The sequence below is a fragment of the Euleptes europaea genome, chromosome 1 (genome assembly GCF_029931775.1).
Source record: "Euleptes europaea isolate rEulEur1 chromosome 1, rEulEur1.hap1, whole genome shotgun sequence".
In the NCBI taxonomy this organism is placed as follows: domain Eukaryota; kingdom Metazoa; phylum Chordata; class Lepidosauria; order Squamata; family Sphaerodactylidae; genus Euleptes; species Euleptes europaea.
The window spans coordinates 122,375,705-122,397,393 of record NC_079312.1 but is presented as its reverse complement, the minus strand read 5'-3'; the positions used below and the strand labels follow the sequence as shown (position 1 = coordinate 122,397,393).

General features: G+C 45.0%; 1 protein-coding gene across 1 annotated transcript in view; it reads right to left on the bottom strand.

The window, feature by feature from the left end:
- Positions 1 to 21,689, bottom strand: part of LOC130479141 (myosin-3) — a 42,155-nt gene that overhangs the window by 1,504 nt on the left and 18,962 nt on the right. Inside the window, exons 22-39 of the mRNA XM_056851482.1 lie at positions 20,404 to 20,646; positions 19,377 to 19,553; positions 18,633 to 18,778; positions 17,938 to 18,028; positions 16,925 to 17,314; positions 16,674 to 16,800; positions 13,908 to 14,026; positions 10,975 to 11,171; positions 9,265 to 9,448; positions 6,984 to 7,149; positions 5,273 to 5,397; positions 4,253 to 4,561; positions 3,958 to 4,161; positions 3,539 to 3,664; positions 1,398 to 1,568; positions 1,187 to 1,291; positions 1,008 to 1,103; positions 734 to 871 (exon numbers count right to left, since the gene is read on the bottom strand). Of these exons, the coding sequence (XP_056707460.1) occupies positions 734 to 871; positions 1,008 to 1,103; positions 1,187 to 1,291; positions 1,398 to 1,568; positions 3,539 to 3,664; positions 3,958 to 4,161; positions 4,253 to 4,561; positions 5,273 to 5,397; positions 6,984 to 7,149; positions 9,265 to 9,448; positions 10,975 to 11,171; positions 13,908 to 14,026; positions 16,674 to 16,800; positions 16,925 to 17,314; positions 17,938 to 18,028; positions 18,633 to 18,778; positions 19,377 to 19,553; positions 20,404 to 20,646 (3,114 nt within the window). The remainder of the gene's footprint in view (positions 1 to 733; positions 872 to 1,007; positions 1,104 to 1,186; positions 1,292 to 1,397; positions 1,569 to 3,538; positions 3,665 to 3,957; positions 4,162 to 4,252; positions 4,562 to 5,272; positions 5,398 to 6,983; positions 7,150 to 9,264; positions 9,449 to 10,974; positions 11,172 to 13,907; positions 14,027 to 16,673; positions 16,801 to 16,924; positions 17,315 to 17,937; positions 18,029 to 18,632; positions 18,779 to 19,376; positions 19,554 to 20,403; positions 20,647 to 21,689) is intronic.

Sequence of the window (21,689 nt, the reverse complement as noted above, 5' to 3'; positions counted from 1 at the left end):
CCTGACTGGCATCAAACAGAGCCTGGGCCCTTTTCATCATGGCTCTGTCTCTGTGGAATGGGCTCCCTGAGGAGGTGAGGTGGGGGGGGGGGCGCCTCCTTGGAGATGCCTTCCTGTTTTCCAGGACTTTTGAGGGGTTTTGAAGGATTTGGGGAGGAAGGATTTGGGATTTCTTATTTTATCTTTGGTTTTAGCAGGGGATGTTTTAACAAGTATCGTAAGCTGCCTTGAACCAAAAGGAAAGATGGGATATAAATGTTTTAATGAATGAATAAATAAGCCTGGATCCGCATACCTTGCTGAACAAATTCCATTATTTCCACCAGTACTGAAGCCATAAAGAAAGCCAACTCCAAAATGCTAATGTGGCATTTTGCTTACTCCAAGGGAGGGGCGGCAATGGCTCACAAGTAGACCACCTGCTTTGCATGCCAAAGGTCCCAGGTTCAGTCCCTGGCATCTCCAGTGAAAGGATCAGGTAGGAAGTGACGAGGAAGACCACTGCCTCAAACCTTAGAGAGCCACTGCCAGTCAGAATAGACAATATTGATACCACAATGATGTCACTCAGTGCATGGTAACATCACGTGTTCCCTCTGAGCAATACTTGAGGTAGAGGATGTTCCTCACTAGAAAGCTTAGACTCTTTTTCTTTCTGTGCTGCAACAACTGCATCCTGCCAATGCAAAAAAAAAAAATGTTTCAAATCTGATATGAAAAACAAACACCTTACCTTTTTGGTAGAAACCTCTCTGGTCTTTGCTCGGAGCTTATTGACCTGAGACTCAGCAATATCAGCCCTTTCCTCAGCCTCTTCCAGCTCGTGTTGTGCTTTTCTGAATTTGGAGAGGTGAACATTGGATTGTTCATCCTGCAGCCAGAAAGGAACCACACAAAAGAACTCAGCCCTCAAAGCTCAAAAGATTTCTATTATCAAAGGCAGAAGCTTGTGCATATATTTTTTCCAAATGGAAATAAAGGATGCTTGTGTCTTCTGAATAACTCACAGATTCCTCTGCTTGTCTCTTGTAGGATTTGACTTTCAGCTGAAGCTTGTCCACCAAATCCTGAAGCCTAATAATATTCTTTCTGTCCTCTTCACCCTAGAAGTAGCAGCATATTACATGATGCTGAATACTGTCAAGGGGGAGGAGAACTGGGAGGCAAGACACCTGGAACCCGTTACCTGGAAAGTCATTTCTTTGATCCGCCGTTCATACTTGCGAATACCTTTGATGGCTTCTGTAGCTCGCTTCTGTTCTCCCTCGAGTTCAGACTCTAGCTCTCGGATCTAGGAGGTCAAACGAGACACGGCTTGGCAAATCTGAGTCAGGAGGCTCTGAACTGTGGAGAGCTCTGAGATTTGTCCCCCTCCCACCTTCGATCCCAGTGTATACCCTGGCCTCCATTTTCTGGATCTGTTTCTTTCCTCCTTTTAAGGCAAGCTGTTCTGCCTCATCCAGGCGAAGCTGCAGGTCCTTCACTGTCTGATCCAGGTTCTTTTTCATTCTTTCCAGATGGGCGCTGGTATCTTGCTCTTTCTTTAGCTCTTCTGCCATCATGGCCGCCTTGAAACATACACAATAAATTTGGATTAACAGGGGCCAAAGGAGGTACACTAAGATCTGGGAAATCCAGGTTTGAAACCCTACTTGTGCCATGGAAGCTTGCTGGGTGACGTTGGGCAAGTCACACAGTCTCAGCCTAACCTACCTCACAAGGTTGTTGTGAGGATAAAACAGAGGAGAGGGGAATGATGTAAGGTGCTTTAAGTCACCATTCAGGGTGAAAAGCGGGATATAAATAAAGTCAATAAATAAGAACAAAGGCAGAGCTCAACGCAGTTTGAAAGGTCAACTTTTGAGCTCAGAAACGCTGAATCAAGCTACCAACCTGCTGGGGTGACCATATAATATTGTACAGGAACATTTGTGAATTTCCAGAGCACCTTCATAATACTGATGGTGCAAGTGTGGTATATGAATATCACATTTCACGATATGTTTGTCACTCTTCAAAAGTATGCGTATGGGAACAGCTTTTCTGCGAGGTGATCCAGTGCGCCTGGGAGTTCCAGGTGAATGAGGACAGCCATCACGAAACTGGCAATCTGCCGAGTCATTCATGTGAATTCCCCCACTACATGTAGTAGCCTCATGGAAAAGCAACTCCCACATGTGTGTGCATGTTAAGTGCCGTCAAGTCGCTTCCGACTCATGGCGACCCTATGAATGAAAGTCCTCCAAAATGTCCTATCTTTGACAGCCTTGCTCAGATCTTGCAAATGTAAGGCTGTGGCTTCCTTTATTGAGTCAATCCATCTCTTGTTGGGTCTTCCTCTTTTCCTGCTGCCCTCAACTTTGCCTAGCATGACTGTTTTTCCAGTGACTCCTGGCTAAATGGTACCTATGCGTAAGACATGTTTTGATCCCATATTTGAGTGACAGGCCTCTTGCCTCCATTTTTGCTTTCGGAAGGCAAAAATTAAACAGGGATAGCTTTTCCCAGTCCTAATATGCAGCAAGGGAGGAAGTTCTACTCAACTATTTGCTAATGTCTGGATTCGGGGAATCAGGACCAGGCTTTTTAAAAGGCTATCCTGTAAAGTTGAAATTTGTCAATTTATTTGCTATGCAATATGGTCAGGCGATTTCCCAAGGAAGGGACTTCAGCAACTAAGCAGATTAACTATGTAAACATTTCAAGAGAGCCGAAAGTATGCTTGGAGAAGTGTACAGAATCACACTGGGCCCAACACGTTGGCTAAAAATGAAAGAAAGTATAGGCAGAGAATTTAACTCACAAGTCAGTGTTTCAGCTACAGGATTCACTCATTATAAATCATGCATTTCACTTTCCTGGACTGCTGACTGTAAACTTCTTTATAGTAGAGTATCTTAGTTTTCACCAAGGTTGCTGTGGGTTATTAGGCTTCCACCTCACTGTTGTATTTAAAAGTACTTCTACCCTTTAATTTCTCTTTTGGAGCCTTACAGCACATTCCTAAGAACTAAGGGTAAAAGCCCTTAGGAGGCCAGGAATGCACTGCCCTGGTGTCCGGGGCCCCAGCGCTGGCATCTGGGCTACTTACGCCAGCGTTAGTGGCCCCAACACCGCCACGAAGGCTCGGATGCCAGTCCCCCGGCTATGGCAGTGCCACCCTGGGACACCGACGGGCGTTCCGGCTGCGTCCCAACTCTGTCAAAGCCCACACCGGCGTCCCGGGAGGCATTCCTGGGGCATTCCGGCACCAGGCCGGGAACACCCCTTTTTTTAGGTGGGATATCTCCCATGCAACCCTATGTGAATTGCTCGGGTTTTTGGCGCCGCGAGGAGGTATCGGCAGGTTTTTAAAGTAGCAAATATGAACCGTCAGGGACCGTTTATGTTTCTTACTGTCATGCAAGCTCACTTGTCTTCTGATGAATGCCTCAATGTTCTGCCCCTTTCTGCACATCTTTGAATAGGCTCATACCACAGACTTGCTAATAGGAGAAAACATTTTTGCGGCTACTAAAAGGGAAACATGAAGCCTTACATCTGTGATTGCCTTCTTCGCCTTATCTTCTGCATTTCTGGACTCTTTAATGGCATCTTCTACTTCGCCTTGAAGTTGAGAAACATCGGTTTCCAGCTTTTTCTTCGTGTTAATCAAGCTAGTGTTCTGAAGAAGAGAAAGAGGATGCATTTGTATCTTTTCAGCCCAAATGTGATGCAATTTGTAGCAATTATGATGAAATTACTCCTGACAAATTCAAAGGCAGTATATACTTCAGGTTATCAGATGTTGAGTACTAGCAACAGAGGATGGCTATCACAACTACGCTGTGCTTGTAAACTTCTGTCGAGCATTTGGGGGGCCACTGTTGGACACAGAGTGCTGGAGCAGATGGACCTTTGGTCTGATCCAGCAACGGCAAGTTTTAGATTGCTAAGAATCAAAGATGTAGTACATACCTGCGTGTGTAGGAGTTGCACACGCTCGGTGGCATCCAGAAGTTCTTGTTCAGCTATCTTCCTGCCCCTCTCTGTCTGCTCCAGAGCTGCCCGGAGCTCCTCAATCTCAGCTTGCATCAGGTTAGCCCTACGTTCAACCATGGCCAATTGCTCCTTCAGATCTTCTTGACCTCGGAGGGCATCATCCAAATGCAGCTGTGTATCCTAAACACAAACAACAATACTTTCAGCAGTGTCGATTGTTTTAGGGCAATAATTTTATACCTCTTGTAGGAAAGGTCACTGGGTAAGATACCTTGAGCTGCCCCTGGACGTTCCTGAGGTGTTTCTGTGTCTCAGCCGCTAGGCGGTTGGCATGGCTCAGTTGGACTTCCATTTCATTCAGATCCCCTTCCATCTTCTTCTTAATCCGCATGGCTTCGTTCCTGCTCCGTATTTCTGCATCCAGAGCACTCTGCATCGTGTCCACTGTCCTCTGGTGGTTCCTCTTTAACTGATCGATTTCTTCATCTTTCTCAGCAATCTTTCTATCAACCTCAGATTTCACCTGGGTCAACTCAAGCTGAATGCGAAGGATTTTGGCCTCCTCGTGTTCAAGAGCTGCCTACAGAAGAAAACATTGGAAAATAAATTAAATACCATTAATTTGGTTTAAGGAAATTATATTCCTTGAGGATATGTCCTCTTAGTGAAATTAACATAATGTGGAAAAACTTGCATAGGCAGTTAAGAAGAAGAAGAAGAGTTGGTTTTTATATGCCGACTTTCTCTACCACTTAAGGGAGAATCAAACCGGCTTACAATCGCCTTCCCTTCCCCTCCCCACAACAGACACCCTGTGAGGTGGGTGAGGCTGAGAGAGCATGACTTGCCCAAGGTTACCCAGCTGGCTTCATGTGTATGAGTGGGGAAACAAATCCAGTTCACCAGATTAGCGTCCGCCGCTCATGTGGAGGAGTGGAGAATCAAACCCGGTTCTCCAGATCAGACTCCACCGCTCCAAACCACCACTCTTAACCACTACACCACGCTGGCTCTCTTAATGCTTTAATATTAACTGGAAGTTCATTGGAGAAGCTTCCCAATACAGCAGGCATGATGAGGCATGAGAGAGATGCCCTCATGGCATTTAAAGTCACGTTAAGTGATCGTCACACTATCGGGCCCATCTGCCAAGCAAACGGGAAGAAACTGAGTTCAAATTAGGTTCAGTGTGTCTGCAATAAATCAGTAACTCCAATCTCACTGAAAGGGCCAGACAGAAGCATTGCTGCTAATGGCCATATATGTTCCCTTCCTTCATTTGATATCTTACCTCTGCTTCCTCTAGAGCCATCTGCATGTCAGATTTCTCCACCTCTATCTGCTTCTTGGCCTTCTCAAGTTCATGGATAAGTTTGCCATTTTCAGCAATTTGTTCTGTAAGATCAGCTATTTCCTCTAGAAAATTAAAAAACCCCAGCATAAATGGGTTATAATGAGATACCTGAAAAGTTAAATGTTTCTAGAGTAATTGAGATAAATATAAACATTGAAAAACACATGTGTGAAAAGTTGTTGCACAGGACCAGGGTTGAGAGTGGTGCTTTCTTCAGTTAGGTTAAGAAAAAAAAAAGCCCTTGCCCCACAAGCCTTGTTTGTACAACTTTTTTTGTCTATCAAAGAAATCCCAACCATACTCAGGCATGTACTGCTGAGGGCAAAATAATGCATGAACCATGGAATCACAGACAGAATCCGTAGCAATTCCTGCAGTCATGTTCATATTTTCTAGAAGATTCTGCAATCTAGAAGATTCTGCCAACGATACCCATCATCATCTGGTTTGTGCATGATATATGACCATGTGAACACATTCCCATGGAGGGACAGACTACCCATGTGGGCAAAATAGTATTGTGATAACCAGCTTTTTGTTGTCACATCAGTATTTACAAGTAACCTCTCTGAACAAAATAGCCGTTTCTGAACACAGTCATTAGCAGTATCTGGGTATCTCTGAATTTTCCTTGTCACTTTTGATTTGCAACACGAGACAGGCAACATTCTTATCTCAAGGTCCTTAACACTAGAGGGCACTCTTTCATAAGACACTGGGCCTGTGGAACAAGAGGATGAGGGGGGAATAAGCAATAGGTCCCAGCACTTTTAAAAGTGAAATAGCATCCGTTCTGGGCCCTGATTCAAATCAGGGCTATGGCCATGGCATTGAACTGTTCTGCTCCGGTACCGTTTGGCCAGTTGAAATACACACCCCCATGATGGAAGAGGAAAAAAATAAGTATTGTTTTTCATGTTTAATTTTTTTTAAATTTCATACATGATAATAAATACAAAATAAGGAGCTACTTACATTACTAAAATATAATTAAAAGCCAACCAATGCACACAACTAAACTTTGCTTTACTTGCAAATAATTATTTCAACATAACATAATAGTGGGATCCAATATGCTTCCCAACCTTTGATTTCTTTCTAATTAACATACTTCGCTATCTCCCAAATTTTCCTTAACCAACCCAGTTTACTTGGAAGATACTTTGTTTTCCAAAAACATGCCAAGACTAGTCAAATATTTCTAATTCCTTCCCTGTCAGGGTTTACAGCAACATCGTAGGGAGGGAGCCGGAGCTGTTTTGATTAGCAAAACTGATCAGTTAAAGGACTTAAGTCCCCTTTTCCCTCATTTGCATTGGCCTTGATCTGAATCGGACTCCACAGGGCTGCTATTTGTCTTTAAAAAAAAAGACTGTGGCTAGTTGAGGCCCTAAGTATCCTGCTAATTCCTGGCATTAATCTTGCTTTGGGTTAAACCAAGATGAGCAGTTACCCGGTAAATCCCAATATTCATGGCACAGGGTTATGAAGACAGGGAATTTCTGCCTGTCACGCAACCAAGGCACAGAGATTTGTCAGGAGGAAACTGGCGAACGTTGTTTGCTCCTCCGACCCTCTCTACATTATGAATTACTGTTTAGGGTCAACATATCAACAAGTGAAAGAACCTCCAAAACAGGGCACTCACGCTGTAAATTCTTGTTTTCTCGCTTGATTGTTTCGAGCTGATCCAGTGTTTCCTCATAAGCATTCTTCATTTTGAAGAGTTCAGTGCTCAAGGAGCGGGCTTCTTTTAAGGCCCCTTCCAGCTCTGATTGGCTCTCTTCATACTTTGCCTTCCATTCTGCCAAAATCTTAATATTGAATATGTTTGGGTTAATGAATCACCATATTTATTTTGTCTTTTTTCTTCTTCTTTTGCTGTACTGGAGCTTCTCTACCTGCTAGTTCTTTTTTCCCCCCAGAAGCACAACAGTAATTCAAATAATAGAGAAGACAAAAACACTCCTCCTCTCTAGTTCCACTGAGCCCTCCCATCCCAAGGATTATGAAAGCTTCTCTCTCCCAATCATGCTGTGGCTGGCCCACTGGAAGCAGAAAAGATGGTAAATTCGCAAATGTTCATCCCTCACTTATTCCAACACGAATTCCCCAGTCACTCCATACGTATGTGTGAAACAGCCATCACAGATCCAATTAGAAAGGCGGAACTTTTACATCCTCTAAAGTTATCTCAAGCTGCCTTGAATAGAGTCAGACCATAGGTCTATCAAGGTCAGAACAGTCTATGCTGATTGGCAGCAGCTCTACAGGGTCTCAGGCTGGGGTCCTTTGCATTGCCTACCATCTGATCCTGGTTAACTGGAGATGCTGGGAACTGAACTTGGCACCTTCTTCAGGTGCTCTACCACTGAGCCATGCCCCCTTCCCAAAACTGCCCCCCAACGAGTCAATGATCAATAATTAAATAATAGCATGTTGTGTGTTCATATGCCAATCAGCCCAGAATCAGGGAGCTTGACTTGTTTCACATCCACTTGAAAAAATATATTGTACCAGTACCCCAAATAAGGACATAAGGACATAATATGCAGGACATGAGGACATACATGCCTAAATTACACACATCCCTAAATTAGTGCAACCTGCTGCTAACAAGCAGCCTGCCATGGCTACCAACATTTTGGCAAATGTAACCCAGCTGCAAACTTCGCCAGATTTATCACTGGCTTCATTCATCCTCACTTGCACGTCTAACAATATCAAGAGGTGTTAAGCCTCATCCCCTATATGATTCTTGAGCAACCAAGGGCTCGTTTGATGCTGTTCAAACACCAAAGGCGTTCCCTCCCTAATCTATCAGGCCACTTGCCAATTATCCCTACCTTTAGAGTAGCAACATATACTATTCTTGCAAAAGCTGGTTATGGCCTAACAAATCAAAAGACTAATTAGAGAATACCACCACTCCCCAGGACACCGTGGAGCACGCAAAAAAGGCCCCTTCCTGGTCAATTTGAAGGAGGCCCATAAAGTTTCTGCCCAGCCTCTCCAAAGGTGACCAACTTGTGCCATATTATCCACAGGGAGGGTAGTCAGGGGCAACTCTCAGGCAGAGCTAGGGTTGCCAGGTCCCTCTTCATCACCGGTGGGAGGTTTTGGGGGCAGAGCCTGAGGAGGGCGGGGTTTGGGGAGGGGAGGGACTTCAATGCCATAGAGTCCAATTGCCAAAGCGGCCATTTTCTCCAGGGGAACTGATCTCTATCAGCTGGAGATCAGTTGTAATAGCAGGAGATCTCCAGCTAGTACCTGGAGGTTGGCAACCCTAGGCAGAGCTCAAATAGCTTCTCCAGCCACCTCTAGATTATCTGTTCCACACAAGGCAGCAAATGACCCACCAGAAGCCAACAGAGCTCTCATGCCTTATTTAAAATTCGGGCTGGCTCAAAGCAGGAACCACCCTTATAAACTGGGAACTAAATTCTGGAGACTGCCCTCTCAGTAAATTAGATCTATGTGTAGCAGCCCTATTCCAGAAGTCTGGCTTGACCTGATGGAGTCCTTCTAGGGTTGCCAACCTCCAGATGGCGGCTGGAGACCTCCTGCTATTACAACTGATCTCCAGCAGATAGATATTAGTTCACCGGGAGAAAATGGCCGTTTTGGCAATTGGACTCTATGGCACTGAAGTCCCTTCCCTCCTCAAACCCCACCCTCCTCAGGCCCTGCCCCCAAAAACCTCCTGCTGGTGGCGAAGAGGGACCTGGCAACCCTAAGTCCTACTGGGTCTTGAGAACAGGGGTTTTCAACTGTGTTTTAAGGAAGGGGTAGACTTCAGAGTCGGGATTCAGAGACACTTCAAGAATGTCACAGGCTTACACTTATGCGGGAATGAAGGTGTCTGGTTGGTTACAACCTTCTTGCCAATGAAGGGTACAAGAAAGAGAAGAACGGTGTTCAAACCCTACCTTATCAAAATTCCTTTGCTTCTTATCCAGAGCAGCCGCCTGTGCGTTTGCTCTCTCAACATCCACCATCATGTCCTCCACTTCGCCTAGCAGCCTCTGTTTCGTTTTCTCCAGGGAAGCACATTTGGAGTTCACCGCTTCGACTTGCTCCTCAGCTTCTTGAAGCCTCTGGGCAAGTTTTTTCCTGAAAGAAATTAGGGTCACAAGAATAACCATGTCTCCGTAGGTACTTAGAGCAGGGGTAAATGGACATAAAAACTAAGCAAGCCTGCATGCGTGCAGAATTGCACAATTATCGCTTAGATATCTGATATGCTTCTTCCAGCAGACATTTCAAAGCAAAGAGTAAAATCTCCACACTGGAGATGTCTGTATAGCAGCAAATGCAATCCTACCGTTTGATTTGAGCAAAATGCATAGTCTTCTCCCTGCCATTACATGGTAGCTTAGGAGAGAGATGTTGTTCCAGATCATCAAGGAAACTAACAGTGCATTCCTGAAAGGAATGCCTGGGCTGGTCTTTGGAGGTAACGCGGCTGCGCTGCCTCCAAAGGAGGTTTCAGCAGGGCCGAAACCTCCTCCCGGCATTAAAAATCGATGCAACCCTCATAGGGTGGCGTATCTTGGCGTATCTTTTAGGTGACGTATCTTGGCAAAAATAAAAAGAGGTGTTCCTGGCCCGAAAGGGCCTAAAGGCGGCTCCTCCCCCAGCCCAGCGCCGGAACACCCTGGGAACGCCTCCTGGGACGCCAGCACAGCCTTTAATGGCATTTGGACACTGCCGCAAGGCCCCGTCGGCGTCCTGGGGCAGCGCTGCCACAACAGCACCCCGCAACCGGCATCCGGGCCTTCCCACTGGCATTTGAGCCACTAATGCTGGCATTAGTTGCCCAGATGCCAGCGCGGCACCTTCCTGGCCTCCTAAGGGCTTTTGCCCTTAGATCTCAGGAATGCACTGTAAAGATCATCAAGGATCACCAAGAAAACACAAGAGGCTGGAGGAGAGGAAGATGGTAATATAGCACGAAGTAATAGTAACTCTGTCCTGCACTAGCCTTTGTACCCTCAGAGGCAGGCAATGGCAAACTACCTCTGTTCCTCTCTTGCCTTGAAAACCCTGCAGGATCACTATAGGTCGGCTCTGCAACTTGATGACACTTTCCACCACCAAGGTTGCATACGCACACACACAAAACAGCAGATGTAGATGGGGAGGGGGGTAGTAGGGTTGCCAGCTCCGGGTTGGGAAATGCCTTTGAGGCGGAGCCTGAGGAGGGCGGGGTTTGGGGAGGGGACTTCAATGCCATAGAGTCCAATTGCCAAAGTGGCCATTTTCTCCAGGCGAACTGATCTCTATTGGCTGGAGATCAGTTGTCATAGCAGGAGATCTCCAGCTAGTACCTGGAGGTTGGCAACCCGACAGTTTAAGCCTGCGTGTGTGTGTGTGTTGCAGTTGTGGTGAAAGTTCTTCTACATCAGGTTCAGTGTAAACTGTATAAAAACAGAGTTTCCAAGTGCCATCTTCTCCCCACCCTCCTGGTTTTGTACCCTCAGACACTACTATCCTGACAGGAGGGTACACACATTGCGTCTTCTAGGGTGTTCCCATCCTGCAATACAAGGTATCATTTTAGTGTATATACCAGTTAATGCAATGAAATGTCCGAATCCTTTTTAAACTAAAGTGCCACTTCCTGCTCAGAGACCTACTTGGCCTCTTCCAACTCTTCTGTGCGTTGAATGGCGTCTGTCTCATATTTGGTTCTCCACTGGGCCACTTCGCTGTTCGCCTTGGACAGAGCACGCTGGAGCTCACTCTTGGCCTCTTGTTCCTCTTCATATTGCTCCCGGAGCAAGTCACAGTCATGGCGGGCAGATTGTAAGGCATGGGCCAATGCATTCTTGGCCTAAGGGTTCATAACACACTGCTTTCATTTGCAGCTGAATCCAGTTGATACACTCTTACACATGTAACAGCACACAGCGCTTCTAGTATTTTGGGTAACCCCTTGAATTATAACCAGAGGATTTTCCCAACCAAAATTATTGTGAGGCTCAGGTCAGTACATTCGAACAAAACCCATCCTTTGAGTAAACAGAGTAATTCCTGCTACGTACCAGAGAACTGTACTGATCAAGAGTGTGGCTTGGATCCAGCAAAACACAAGCAGAAATGTAAATAAACTTAGCACAGTTCCGCCTGTGTAGGATCTTGTGAAATAACAAGCACTTTCCTCCCCGTATCTTATAATACCCAGAAATTGATTGCACAGCATCTTCCACAAGCAGAAAAGTAGTTTGGGATACCATTTATGCAGGGCTGTTTACCTTGTGATCACCTGCCAACTGCTTCGGGGCTTCCTTTTGATTATGCATGCCTTTCCCGACTGTCAGAGGTCACCTTGCTCTCCCCATGCATTTTCACCCGTTTTGCCCATGATTTCCAGATGCTGTTTTAGCTAGAATCTGGAAAACGCAGGGAAAACGCACAGAAACACGCGGGGAGTACAAGGTGACCCCTGACTGTTGGGAAAGCCATGCATAACCAAAAGGAAGCCCTGTGGGGAAACAGCCCTGCATAAATGGCCTATGTTTAACTTAGCGCAGGTTACTAGCACGAGGGGGGTTTTTTTCTTCATACTTCCACTTGTACAAGGAGCCTCATAACATGCAGAAATCATCTGGTAGGTCCAAACCTATATTTTAAGACTTTTTTTGGTTTTTATGAATGAATCAGATACCATATAAGAACAGCAGACCCAATGTATTAATAGTATCTAGGCTACCCAGCAGTGGTGAAACGTAAGAACATAAAAATCTGCTGGATCAGACTAGTGGTCCATCTGATCCAGCATGCTGTTTCACACAGCAGCCACCCAATTGCCCCAGAGGGCAAACAACAGGACATGGAGGCTGAGGTCTTTCCCTGCTGCTGCCTCCCAGTACTGGTATGCAGAGGTTTGCTGCCTCTAGATATGGAGGCTCCCTTCACTAAGGCCTTTTCCACATTCTCTTTTTCCTCGTCTCGAAGCTCCTGTTTCTTCGGTGTTTCACACATGTTTTACTCCCTCTAGTGATCAATCCGATATAGCAGGAGATTAAATCTAGCTCATTTCCCTGCTGATTTAAGTAGCAGCTTTTTACTCCAGATAAAAACAGGTGTGACGTAAAATTGACCACTAGAGGAAGCGAAAAACGCGCAGAACTTTTAAAAAACACCAACGAAACAGGCACTTGGAGATGAGGAAAAGGAGACTGCAGAAAAGCCCTAAATATGTGTAGTAACTACTGATGGTCCTCTCCTCCATGAATCTGTCTGACCCCCCCCCTTTTAAATCTATGTATGCTCAAGGTCATCCCTATTTCCCCTGATGCTGAATTCCACAGTCATTGAGTAAAAGTGTTTTCTTTTGTTTGTTCTGAACCTATTTCCCAGCAATTTCATTAGGTGCCCCCAAGTTCTTGAATTATAGAAGAGGGGGGGGGAAAGCTCCCTTGATCCATCTTCTCCACCCCATGTATAATTTTATAAATCTCTATGTCTCCCCTTAGCCATCTTTTTTCTAGACTGAAATGTCCCAGACTATTCTTCATAGGAAAGGTGCTCCAATCCCCAATCATTTTGGTTGCCTTCCTTTGTACTTTTTCCAGTTCTGCCATGTCCTTTTTGATATACAATGACCAGAATTGCACCCAGTGTTGCAAATGAGGCCACCCCATACTTTTTCTCAAGGGCATTACAATACTGTTCATTTTATTTTCACTCCCTTCTCCAATTATTTCTCCTGTCACGGAGCTGGCCTTTTTCACTGCTGCCGCGCACTGCATCAACATTTTCACGGAGCTTTCCACAACAATCCCCTTTCAACCTCAGTCTCAGCCAGTCTCTCCCCATAATCATATATCTAAAATTGGGAGCTGTTGTTCCAATATGCATCACCTTACCTTTACCCACGTTAAACTTATTTTGCTATGTGGTTGCCCACTCACCCAATTTAGAGAGAGCCTCCTGTAGCTCTCCTCAAGCTGCCTTCATTTTCACCATCTGAATAATTGGGTACCATCTGCAAGCTTGGATACTACATTACTTAGCCCTAATTCAAAATCATTTGTGAACAAATTAAGTAGCACCATACTGATCTGTGTGGGACCCTGCTGCTAACTTCCCTCTATTGTGAGAGCTGTCCATTCATTTCTGCTCTCTGCTTTCTGTTTAACCAGTTTTTAATCCATGACAGGACCAGTTCTCTTATCCCATATTTGCTAAGCTTACTGAGGAATCTTTGGTGAGGTACCTCGTCAAAAGCCTTTTGTAAGTTCAGGTACATGATGTCTACCGGATCACACTTACCCTTAGGCTTGTTAACCTGCTCAAAGGACTCCAAGAGGCCAGATAACCTGGGCAAGGTACCACCATGAAGAATGAACTAGAATGCATTCAGTGGTGAATTTTGACCAATTTTTCCTGCACTTGCAGAATTTTTACATTACAGGCCTAACATGCTTACACACCATTCTGGTAGCTATCTGTTTTTAAGGAGCTAAAAATCTATAAAAACCTTCCTGTGGTGATGCATTCTTCATAATGAAATGAGTACCCATGTTCCTGAGCTAGTTGACATATACTACACACATATGGATACCTTGCTCTCTTCCTCTAGCTGCCTCTTCAGTTCTTCTATTTGCTGGGTAAACGCTTGCTTACTTCTGGAAAGCTGCGAGATTATGCTCTCTTTTTCCTCAAGTTGTCGGGACAGTTCACCTTTGACCAAAGATGACAAGTTCTTATTATATTCTTTATGAAATTTAGCATATCTTATATTCTAATAACGAAGTTAGCCAAATGTTTAAATACTTAAATCTGGTGTCTGGAGCTGTGAATGAGTCAAACAGCTCTTTCTATAAACCTGAAAAATGCCTCAGGTTTGCAGAAAAATCTGAAAGCTAAAATAAGTACATTGGGGAGTTTTAAAAACCCCAAAATGATAAAAGGAGCACATGTGGCTTGAAGAAACAGAGTCCCTCTGTGGCCATTGCTAGGCAACCACAGCATTCCAGGCTTAAAGTTTCTGTGAGTAAAAGGAAAGGGGGGCACGGCTTTTTCCAAGGCTGTTTTGGTTTTCCAAGGCTGTTTTGGGGGCAGGCCTGGGGCTAGTGTTGCCAGCTCCAGATTGGGAAATTCCTGGAGATTTTGGGGCGGAGTTTAGGGAAAATGGGTTTGGGGGAGGGGAGGGGTCTCAGTGAGATATAATGCCATAGAGTCCAATGTCCAAAGCAGCCACTTTCTCCAGGGGGACAGATCGCTGTCATCTGGAGATCAGTTGTAATTCCAGGGGATCACCAGTTCCCACCTGGAGGTTGGCAACCATAGGCCTGGCAGCAACCACTGAGGAACTTGATACCAGCCAATCTGCATGACTCAACTAGGCCTGGCTGCTTGTTGCTGTTCAACAGCAGCTGCCCTATGAAAGCCAGTTTTGTGTACCAGTTAGGGCTTCAGAGTAGGGTCTGGGAGACCCAGGTTTGAATCCCCAGCTTGCTGGGTGGTTTTGGACCAGTCACATATTTTCAGCCTAATCTACCTCACAGGGTTGTTGTGTGGATAAAAAGGAGGAGAGGAGATCTGTTTTGGTCCCCACAGTAGAGAAAGGCAAAGTATAAATGAAGTAAATTAATAATAAATATAGCTGAAGATGGGGGAGCAGATAAAAGGTAAGTTGGTGAATGGCTGAAAAGGAGAGATGAGGCAGGGGAAGGGGAGAGGATATGGGGGTTGCCAGAAGAAGGGAAAGAGGAAACAGCATGGGGAGGGGGATACAGGGGAAAGTGAGGTGCCACCATACAGGTCCTTAAGGGTTCCCTACCATGCAAGTGGGCCTGGCCCAGTGGCCAGGACCACACAACTGGGCCACAGTTTTCATAGGTAGAGACTGCCAAGGGGTGGGAGAGAGGGAAAGCTTAAGACAGAGGGGCAGATAAAGGTAGGTTGGGTGGGAAGGAGACAGGATTGCCAACTACAAGTTAGGAAATACCTGGAGATTTGGGGGGTAGAGCCTAGGGAGGGTGGGGTTAGAGGAGGGAGGGACCATAGACTCCACCCTCCAAAGCAACCATTTCCTCCAGTGGAACTAGGGCTGCCAACCTCCAGGTGGGGGCTGGAGATCACCCAGAATTACAGCTGCTCTCCAGATGACAGAGATCAGTTCCCCTGGATAAAATGGCTGCTTTGGAGGGTGGACTCCATGGCATTATATCCTGTTGAAGTCACTTCCCTCCCCAAACCTCACCTTCCAAGGCTCCACCCCCAAGTTCCAGGAATTTCCCAACCTGGAGCTGGCAACCCTAACTGGTGAACTGATCTCTGTTGTTGGGAGATTCCAGGAGATCTCCAGGCCCCACCTAGGGGTTTGTAACCCTTGAAGGAGAGAAGGAAACAAGAAAAGGGGAGAGGTGATTGGGCAATGGGGGAGGGGAAAATGAGATGCCTCCCGCATGCCATCTAGCACAAAACAAGCCGTGAAATCTTTTTTGCAAACATTCTTCCCTTTGCCACTCATGCTGCTTCTTTTTGCATCATGCAAAGGGGAATTCACAGAACTTTCCCATGGCTGAGTGTGAATGTAGCTCATGCGTTTCATTGTGGAGGAGAAACAAAAGTTGTCACTTACACCAGAAATGCAAATCGACAGAGTACAAGTTGCTCATGCTTCCTTTCTCTAACATGCATGCAGCCCCCAGATGAATTCTCTTCTTTATTACTACTCAACATGTTCTTGGGCTGTCCTCTGGCATACACAATGCAAGTTCTGGAATCGGCCCTGGTAAGGGTTGCCAGGTCCCTCTTTGCTACCGGCGGGAGTTTTTTGGGGCAGAGCCTGAGGAAGGCGGGGTTTGGGGAGGGACTTCAATGCCATAGAGTCCAATTGCCAAAGCGGCCATTTTCTCCAGAGGAACTGATCTCTGTTGACTGGAGATCAGTCGTAATAGCATGAGATCTCCAGCTAGTACCTGGAGGTTGGCAACCCTAGCCCTGGTGAGACCTTGCACAAATGAGACCTTGCTAAACCAGAATAATTTACTCTCTTGTTTTGCTTCCTTGTCATGCATCCTGACAACTCATTATTCACTCCAGCAACAGCTGCGACGGATAGTCCCAATGATTCTCACAATCTGTAGCCAGCTTGTGTTTAAACCAGTGTAGTCCCTTGAAACTTTGCTCTGTAGACTGATTTACCCATTGGTCCCCTAGGTTAACTTCAGGCTCTGGACTCAAAACGCATTGTGCAATGCATCTTCACCTGCAGATTTCACCGGTTCCCCCCTTGTAACAAGTGATAGAAAGAGCCTGGAATGAGTCCCTATTTGTATCTAGTGCCCCCATCCCAAACCTACTCTTGTTGTTTTATTACCTGTCTCAGTCTGCAGACGAGCTTTTTGCATGGTTAGATCATTCACTGTTCTCTGATTTTCTTCAGATTTGACCTTCAGTTCAGAGAGCTGATCCTCTAATGTACGGCACATTTTCTCTAGATTAGCCTGTGAAGGTAATTATAACGGTAAATGCTCTGTTATGCATTTCCATGTTTCCATTTATAATGTCTGGGAATGAGTATGCTCATTTGCATTTGGGTCAGGGCTCCTTTTTTTCATTTTCAAATACCTTAGACTTTGAAACAGATTCCAGGTTACTGGCCAGGTCATCAACCTCCATTTTCAACTCGCTCTTTTCCTTCTCCAGTTTTTGTTTGACACGCTGCAGATTATCGATTTGTTCCCCAAGTTCAGCAGTGCTGTCAGCATGCTTCTTCCGGAGAGCTGCCACCATGGCTTCATGCTGCAGGGCAGATTCCTCCAGGTCACGCCTCATTTTCTGAAATTCTGCCTCCCGTTTCTTATTAATTTCCACCTGGGCAGAGGTAGCTCCCCCAGCCTCTTCAAGCCTCTCACTGATCTCTTCCAGCTCGCGTGCCAAGTCTGCTCGCTGCTTTTCGGCCTTCGCCCGAGTTGTTCTCTCAGACTCAATCTCTTCCTCTAGTTCCTCAATGCGAGCCTACACAGCAGAAAGACAATGTTATGGTTTATTCAGTGGACCCTCTGTTTGCTCCATTGGTAAAATTACACATAGCCGTGAGTGTGAAATATTTTTTGCAGCCATGTAGCCATGAGTGTGATATAATTTTTGCAGCAGAGCAAACCTGAGCCGTTTCAGGATGCAAAAACAGCACCGGGTGGACAGGTTGAAGCTCCTTCTCCATGAGCCCTGCAGTCATAATAGAATTAGGCCTGTTTGCATTTGGGAGGCACAAAACACCCATTTTATGTTTCATTCAGAGACCTCAGGGAGAATGAAAGGACATCATAATGTGTGAATTGGTATGCACTGGTAGGTCTGTATTCAGAGGTGGAGTACCAGGCATAAGGAGCAGGATGGAGAAGGACGGATTTGAGTAGCTGGTGAAAACACACATCTGACCCAAACCTCATTAACCTCTGCCTTTATCTCTTCATTCAGCAGCTTCATTTTTTACAAGCAGGACATACCATTCATACACCTTCAGTGTATCATCCAAACACATCCAAATTCTATGATTCTATGATTCTATTAATTAATTGTTACCAAGTAAAAAAGACCTGGGATTAAAAACCTAAGTATGGAAGAAAATAAACTCATGCCTGCAATTCTTTGATCTTCTTTTGTAGTTGGATCCCCAAATTTTGTTCATCCTCAATTTTGGATAGGAGCTGGCTGTATTCAAAGTCCTTCCTGCAAAGGGACAGGAGTGGCAGCTTAATTAAAAGGCCACCCTTTAAACATATAATTTTTATATGCATCTACAGTGTACACAGGAGCCCCGTGGGGCAGAGTGTTAAGCTGCAGTACTGCAGTCAAAAGCTCTGCTCACAACCTGAGTTTGATCCCAACGGAAGTTGGTTTCAGGTAGCCGGCTCAAGATTGACTTAGCCTTCCATCCTTCCCAGGTCGGTAAAATGAGTACCCAGCTTGCTGGGGGTAAAGGGAAGATGACTGGGGAAGGCACTGGCAAACCACCCCGCAAACAGTCTGCCTAGGAAACGTCGGGATGTGACGTCACCCCATGGGTCAGGAATGACCCGGTGCTTGCACCAGGGACCTTTACTTACTTTTTTTACAGTGTACATAGGAGGGAAGGCAGCATGGTATAACCCAATCTCGAAAGCTAAGCAGGGCCAGTACTTGGAAGGGAGACCTCCAAGGAAGGCTCTGCAGAGGAAGGCAGTGGCAAACCACCTCTGCTTCTTAATTGCCTTGAAAGCCCCTTGCTGGGGTGGCCATAAGTCAGCTGCAACTTGATGGCACTTTACACACACACAGTGTACACAGTCCATACTTCTTCAGCCTTTCATCCAGTTGCTGTTTATCGTTTTCGAGATCCATTATGGATTCCTGGGCAAGTTTCAAGTCCCCTTCCAACTTCCTCTTGGCTCTTTCCAGATCCATGCGGACTTTCTTCTCCTGTTCCAAGGAGCCTTCCAACTGCAAACACAAGCATAACAATAGTCCCAGTCTGGTTATAAGAGTGAATGATAGTCATTGCTAGGGCTTAACTCTGCATTTGCAAATGGGAAGTGACCCTTCCTAGGAGGGACTGGACCCTTGCCAGCAGAGGTATAAGCATTTACATGACCCCCATCCCCTAGTTTGTATTCGAACAGGGCGAGGAGGCAAAAAGCCAGAAAAATCCCGTCTCCTCTGTGTGCACAAATAATCAGTGCAAAACAAGAGGTAGCCTTCCTGCACTATTTTTCTGCAGGTGTAGTTAACATCTCTTTCCTTGGAAACTCCATGGGGTCACCATAAGTCATCTGTGACTTGAGGGCACATTCCACCCCCACCATAATGTTTCCACATTAGGATTCCCTCCCAGTTCAAGAACCCAATATGCCCCCTATACCCTCCCTTTCTTTTGAGACATTGGTTTCTAGTCGAGAATACATGCTGCCAGGAGAATACGGTAATCTAAACTAGATATGTACAAGTTCCACTTGGGTGTAGACCTAGGCTCAAGCACCCATTTTGTTAAATCAGAGGGGTTTGCTGCTCTCTAGGGCCACTGGGGAAAAATGTTTCTCACATCATCCACTTGCTGTTCCAGCTTGATTTTGGCTTTAGTGAGTGTGTTGACTTTGTCCTCCTCCGCCTGTAAGTCATCTAGAGCTTGTTGATGGGCCTCTTGGAGGGCTTTCTTCTCCTTGGTTAACTTCACAATAGTTTCATCCAATACTGCCATCTCTTCTGTTAGATTTTTAACCTACAGAACACAGAATAAAAATGTTGACGGCCAGGGGCCAATTAAAACCATTGATTACAATTGTAGGGCAGAAAGCAGCACCATCGCGTAGTCCATTAAGAGAATCTTGCCCATTCCATTTACAGTTATTGACTGCTTGAAGAAACAAGGCATGCACCATTTTAGATAACAAAGATGACAATGTGTGACATATAAATGAAAATTTATCACATTTTTAACCCAGCCTTCCTCCAAGGAGTACATTATTCTTTCCCTCCTCCAATTTATCCTCATAAGAACATAAGAAAAACCATGCTGGAGCAGACCAAAGTCCATCAAGTCCAGCAGTCTGTTCACACAGTGGCCAACCAGGTGCTTCTAGGAAGCCCACAAACAAGGCAACTGCAGCAGCATTATCCTTCCTGTGTTCCAGAGCACCTAATATAATAGGTATGCTCCTCTGATCCTGGAGATAATAGGTGTGCATCATGACTAATATTCATTTTGACTAGTAGCCATGGATAGCCCTCTCCTCCATGAACATGTCCACTCCCCTCTTAAAGTCTTCCAAGTTGCCTTCCAAGCAGAAACCTAGCATGTCAGAAGCAAGGTGCAGTCAGAACCCTTCTCATCAATATCCATCCGAAGACCAGTTTTGGTCCAGCGGAACCGAACAATACTGTGAGGGTGTTTAGCCTAAGAAAGAGTGACTGGCCAAAGATCACCCTGTGAGCCTCATATTTGCATAAGGATTTGAACCTAGGTCTCCCCAGTCCTAGTCTGAAAGGCAAATGCATACCTTGGCCTGTTATTTCCTACACTTAACAGTTTGAAAAACATAATTTGGAAATTGCTTTATTAAAAGAGTTACCTTGTTCTCAGTGGCATGCTTTTCCTTTTCAACCTTGGCCAGTGTTAACTCAAGATCATCAATGTCTTTCTTCAGCTCTGAGCATTCATCTTCCAGCTTCCTCTTCTTGGCTGTCAACTCAGCATTCATTTCCTCTTCATCTTCTGCTCGTTCAGTCAGCTCCTTAATTTTGGCCTCCAGCTGGATTTTGGTTTTGATCAGCTGGTCGCATCTCTCCTCCGCGTCTGCCAAATTTTCACCTTCCTTAACAGAGAAAATAAAACGATAGTTATTGTTAGCTACAAAAAAAATCAGTATTATGCTTCCTTTAAAGTTTAATGTTAGAGGTAGCTAGCAGCTTTGATACTCTTTAGAAGTTTAACTTTATGGTCAGGATCCAAATTAGTTTTGTATGCTCAAGATGGCGTTAAGATGTTTCTCAAATGACAGCCCCTCGTGGCAGGCATCAGAAATGGTTTGCTATAAGGCATGGCAGTCTGCTGATAGAACAATCCAGCTGAGTACATGCAAGCCCAAAAGATTTCCTAAGTAGCTCTTTGAACCCCAGCCCTTATCATTCTGCAGCATCCAGTTTAAAAAGACAGGGCAATCGCTTCTCGTCTTACTACTAGACTACCCTCTTCCACCTCCTTTCTTCTACATGCTTTTAAACTTTGGTGATTTTAAAAAAATCTTTACATTAATGGCACTGGAACGTTGGTTCAAAATGATATTATCCCTGCTACAAAAGGAAACAAAATGGAAAGGAAAACACAGAAGAAAACAACAGAAGAATAGATGAAAGAGTAAAGAAGAGAAAGGGAGATGTTGGGAGACAGTATGAGCTCTACCATTCCCTGTAAAATTTCAGTAATGAGGAATATGTCAATAGTCTCCAGCCTCTCTTGGAATGGTGTGTGAGAGAGTGGGCTACAGCTGGTTGTTCCTGTTTTTCCACTCATAATATTAGTTTGACTTTCAAGATTTTCACTGTTTTTTGCCCAAATAACCATAAATAACTGCTCTAACTGGATAAAAGGAAAACTGGAGGGTGACCTAATTAATAGGCAATCTTGTGCTGCTGCCTACATCAGCATGCTGTAGAGAGAGAAGCTTTGCTCTGTAGAAATCAGAAATCAGAAACATTTATTGTGGCATTGCGCCAATAAAAATTAAGAACATAACAGCAATATTACAGCAGATACATTGATATTGTTTAAAAGTTGTGTCATGTTATTTTAAAAGTATATATAAATTAAAATGTTTCACGATTTGGATAAGAAATAAACATTTTGACACAAATTCAA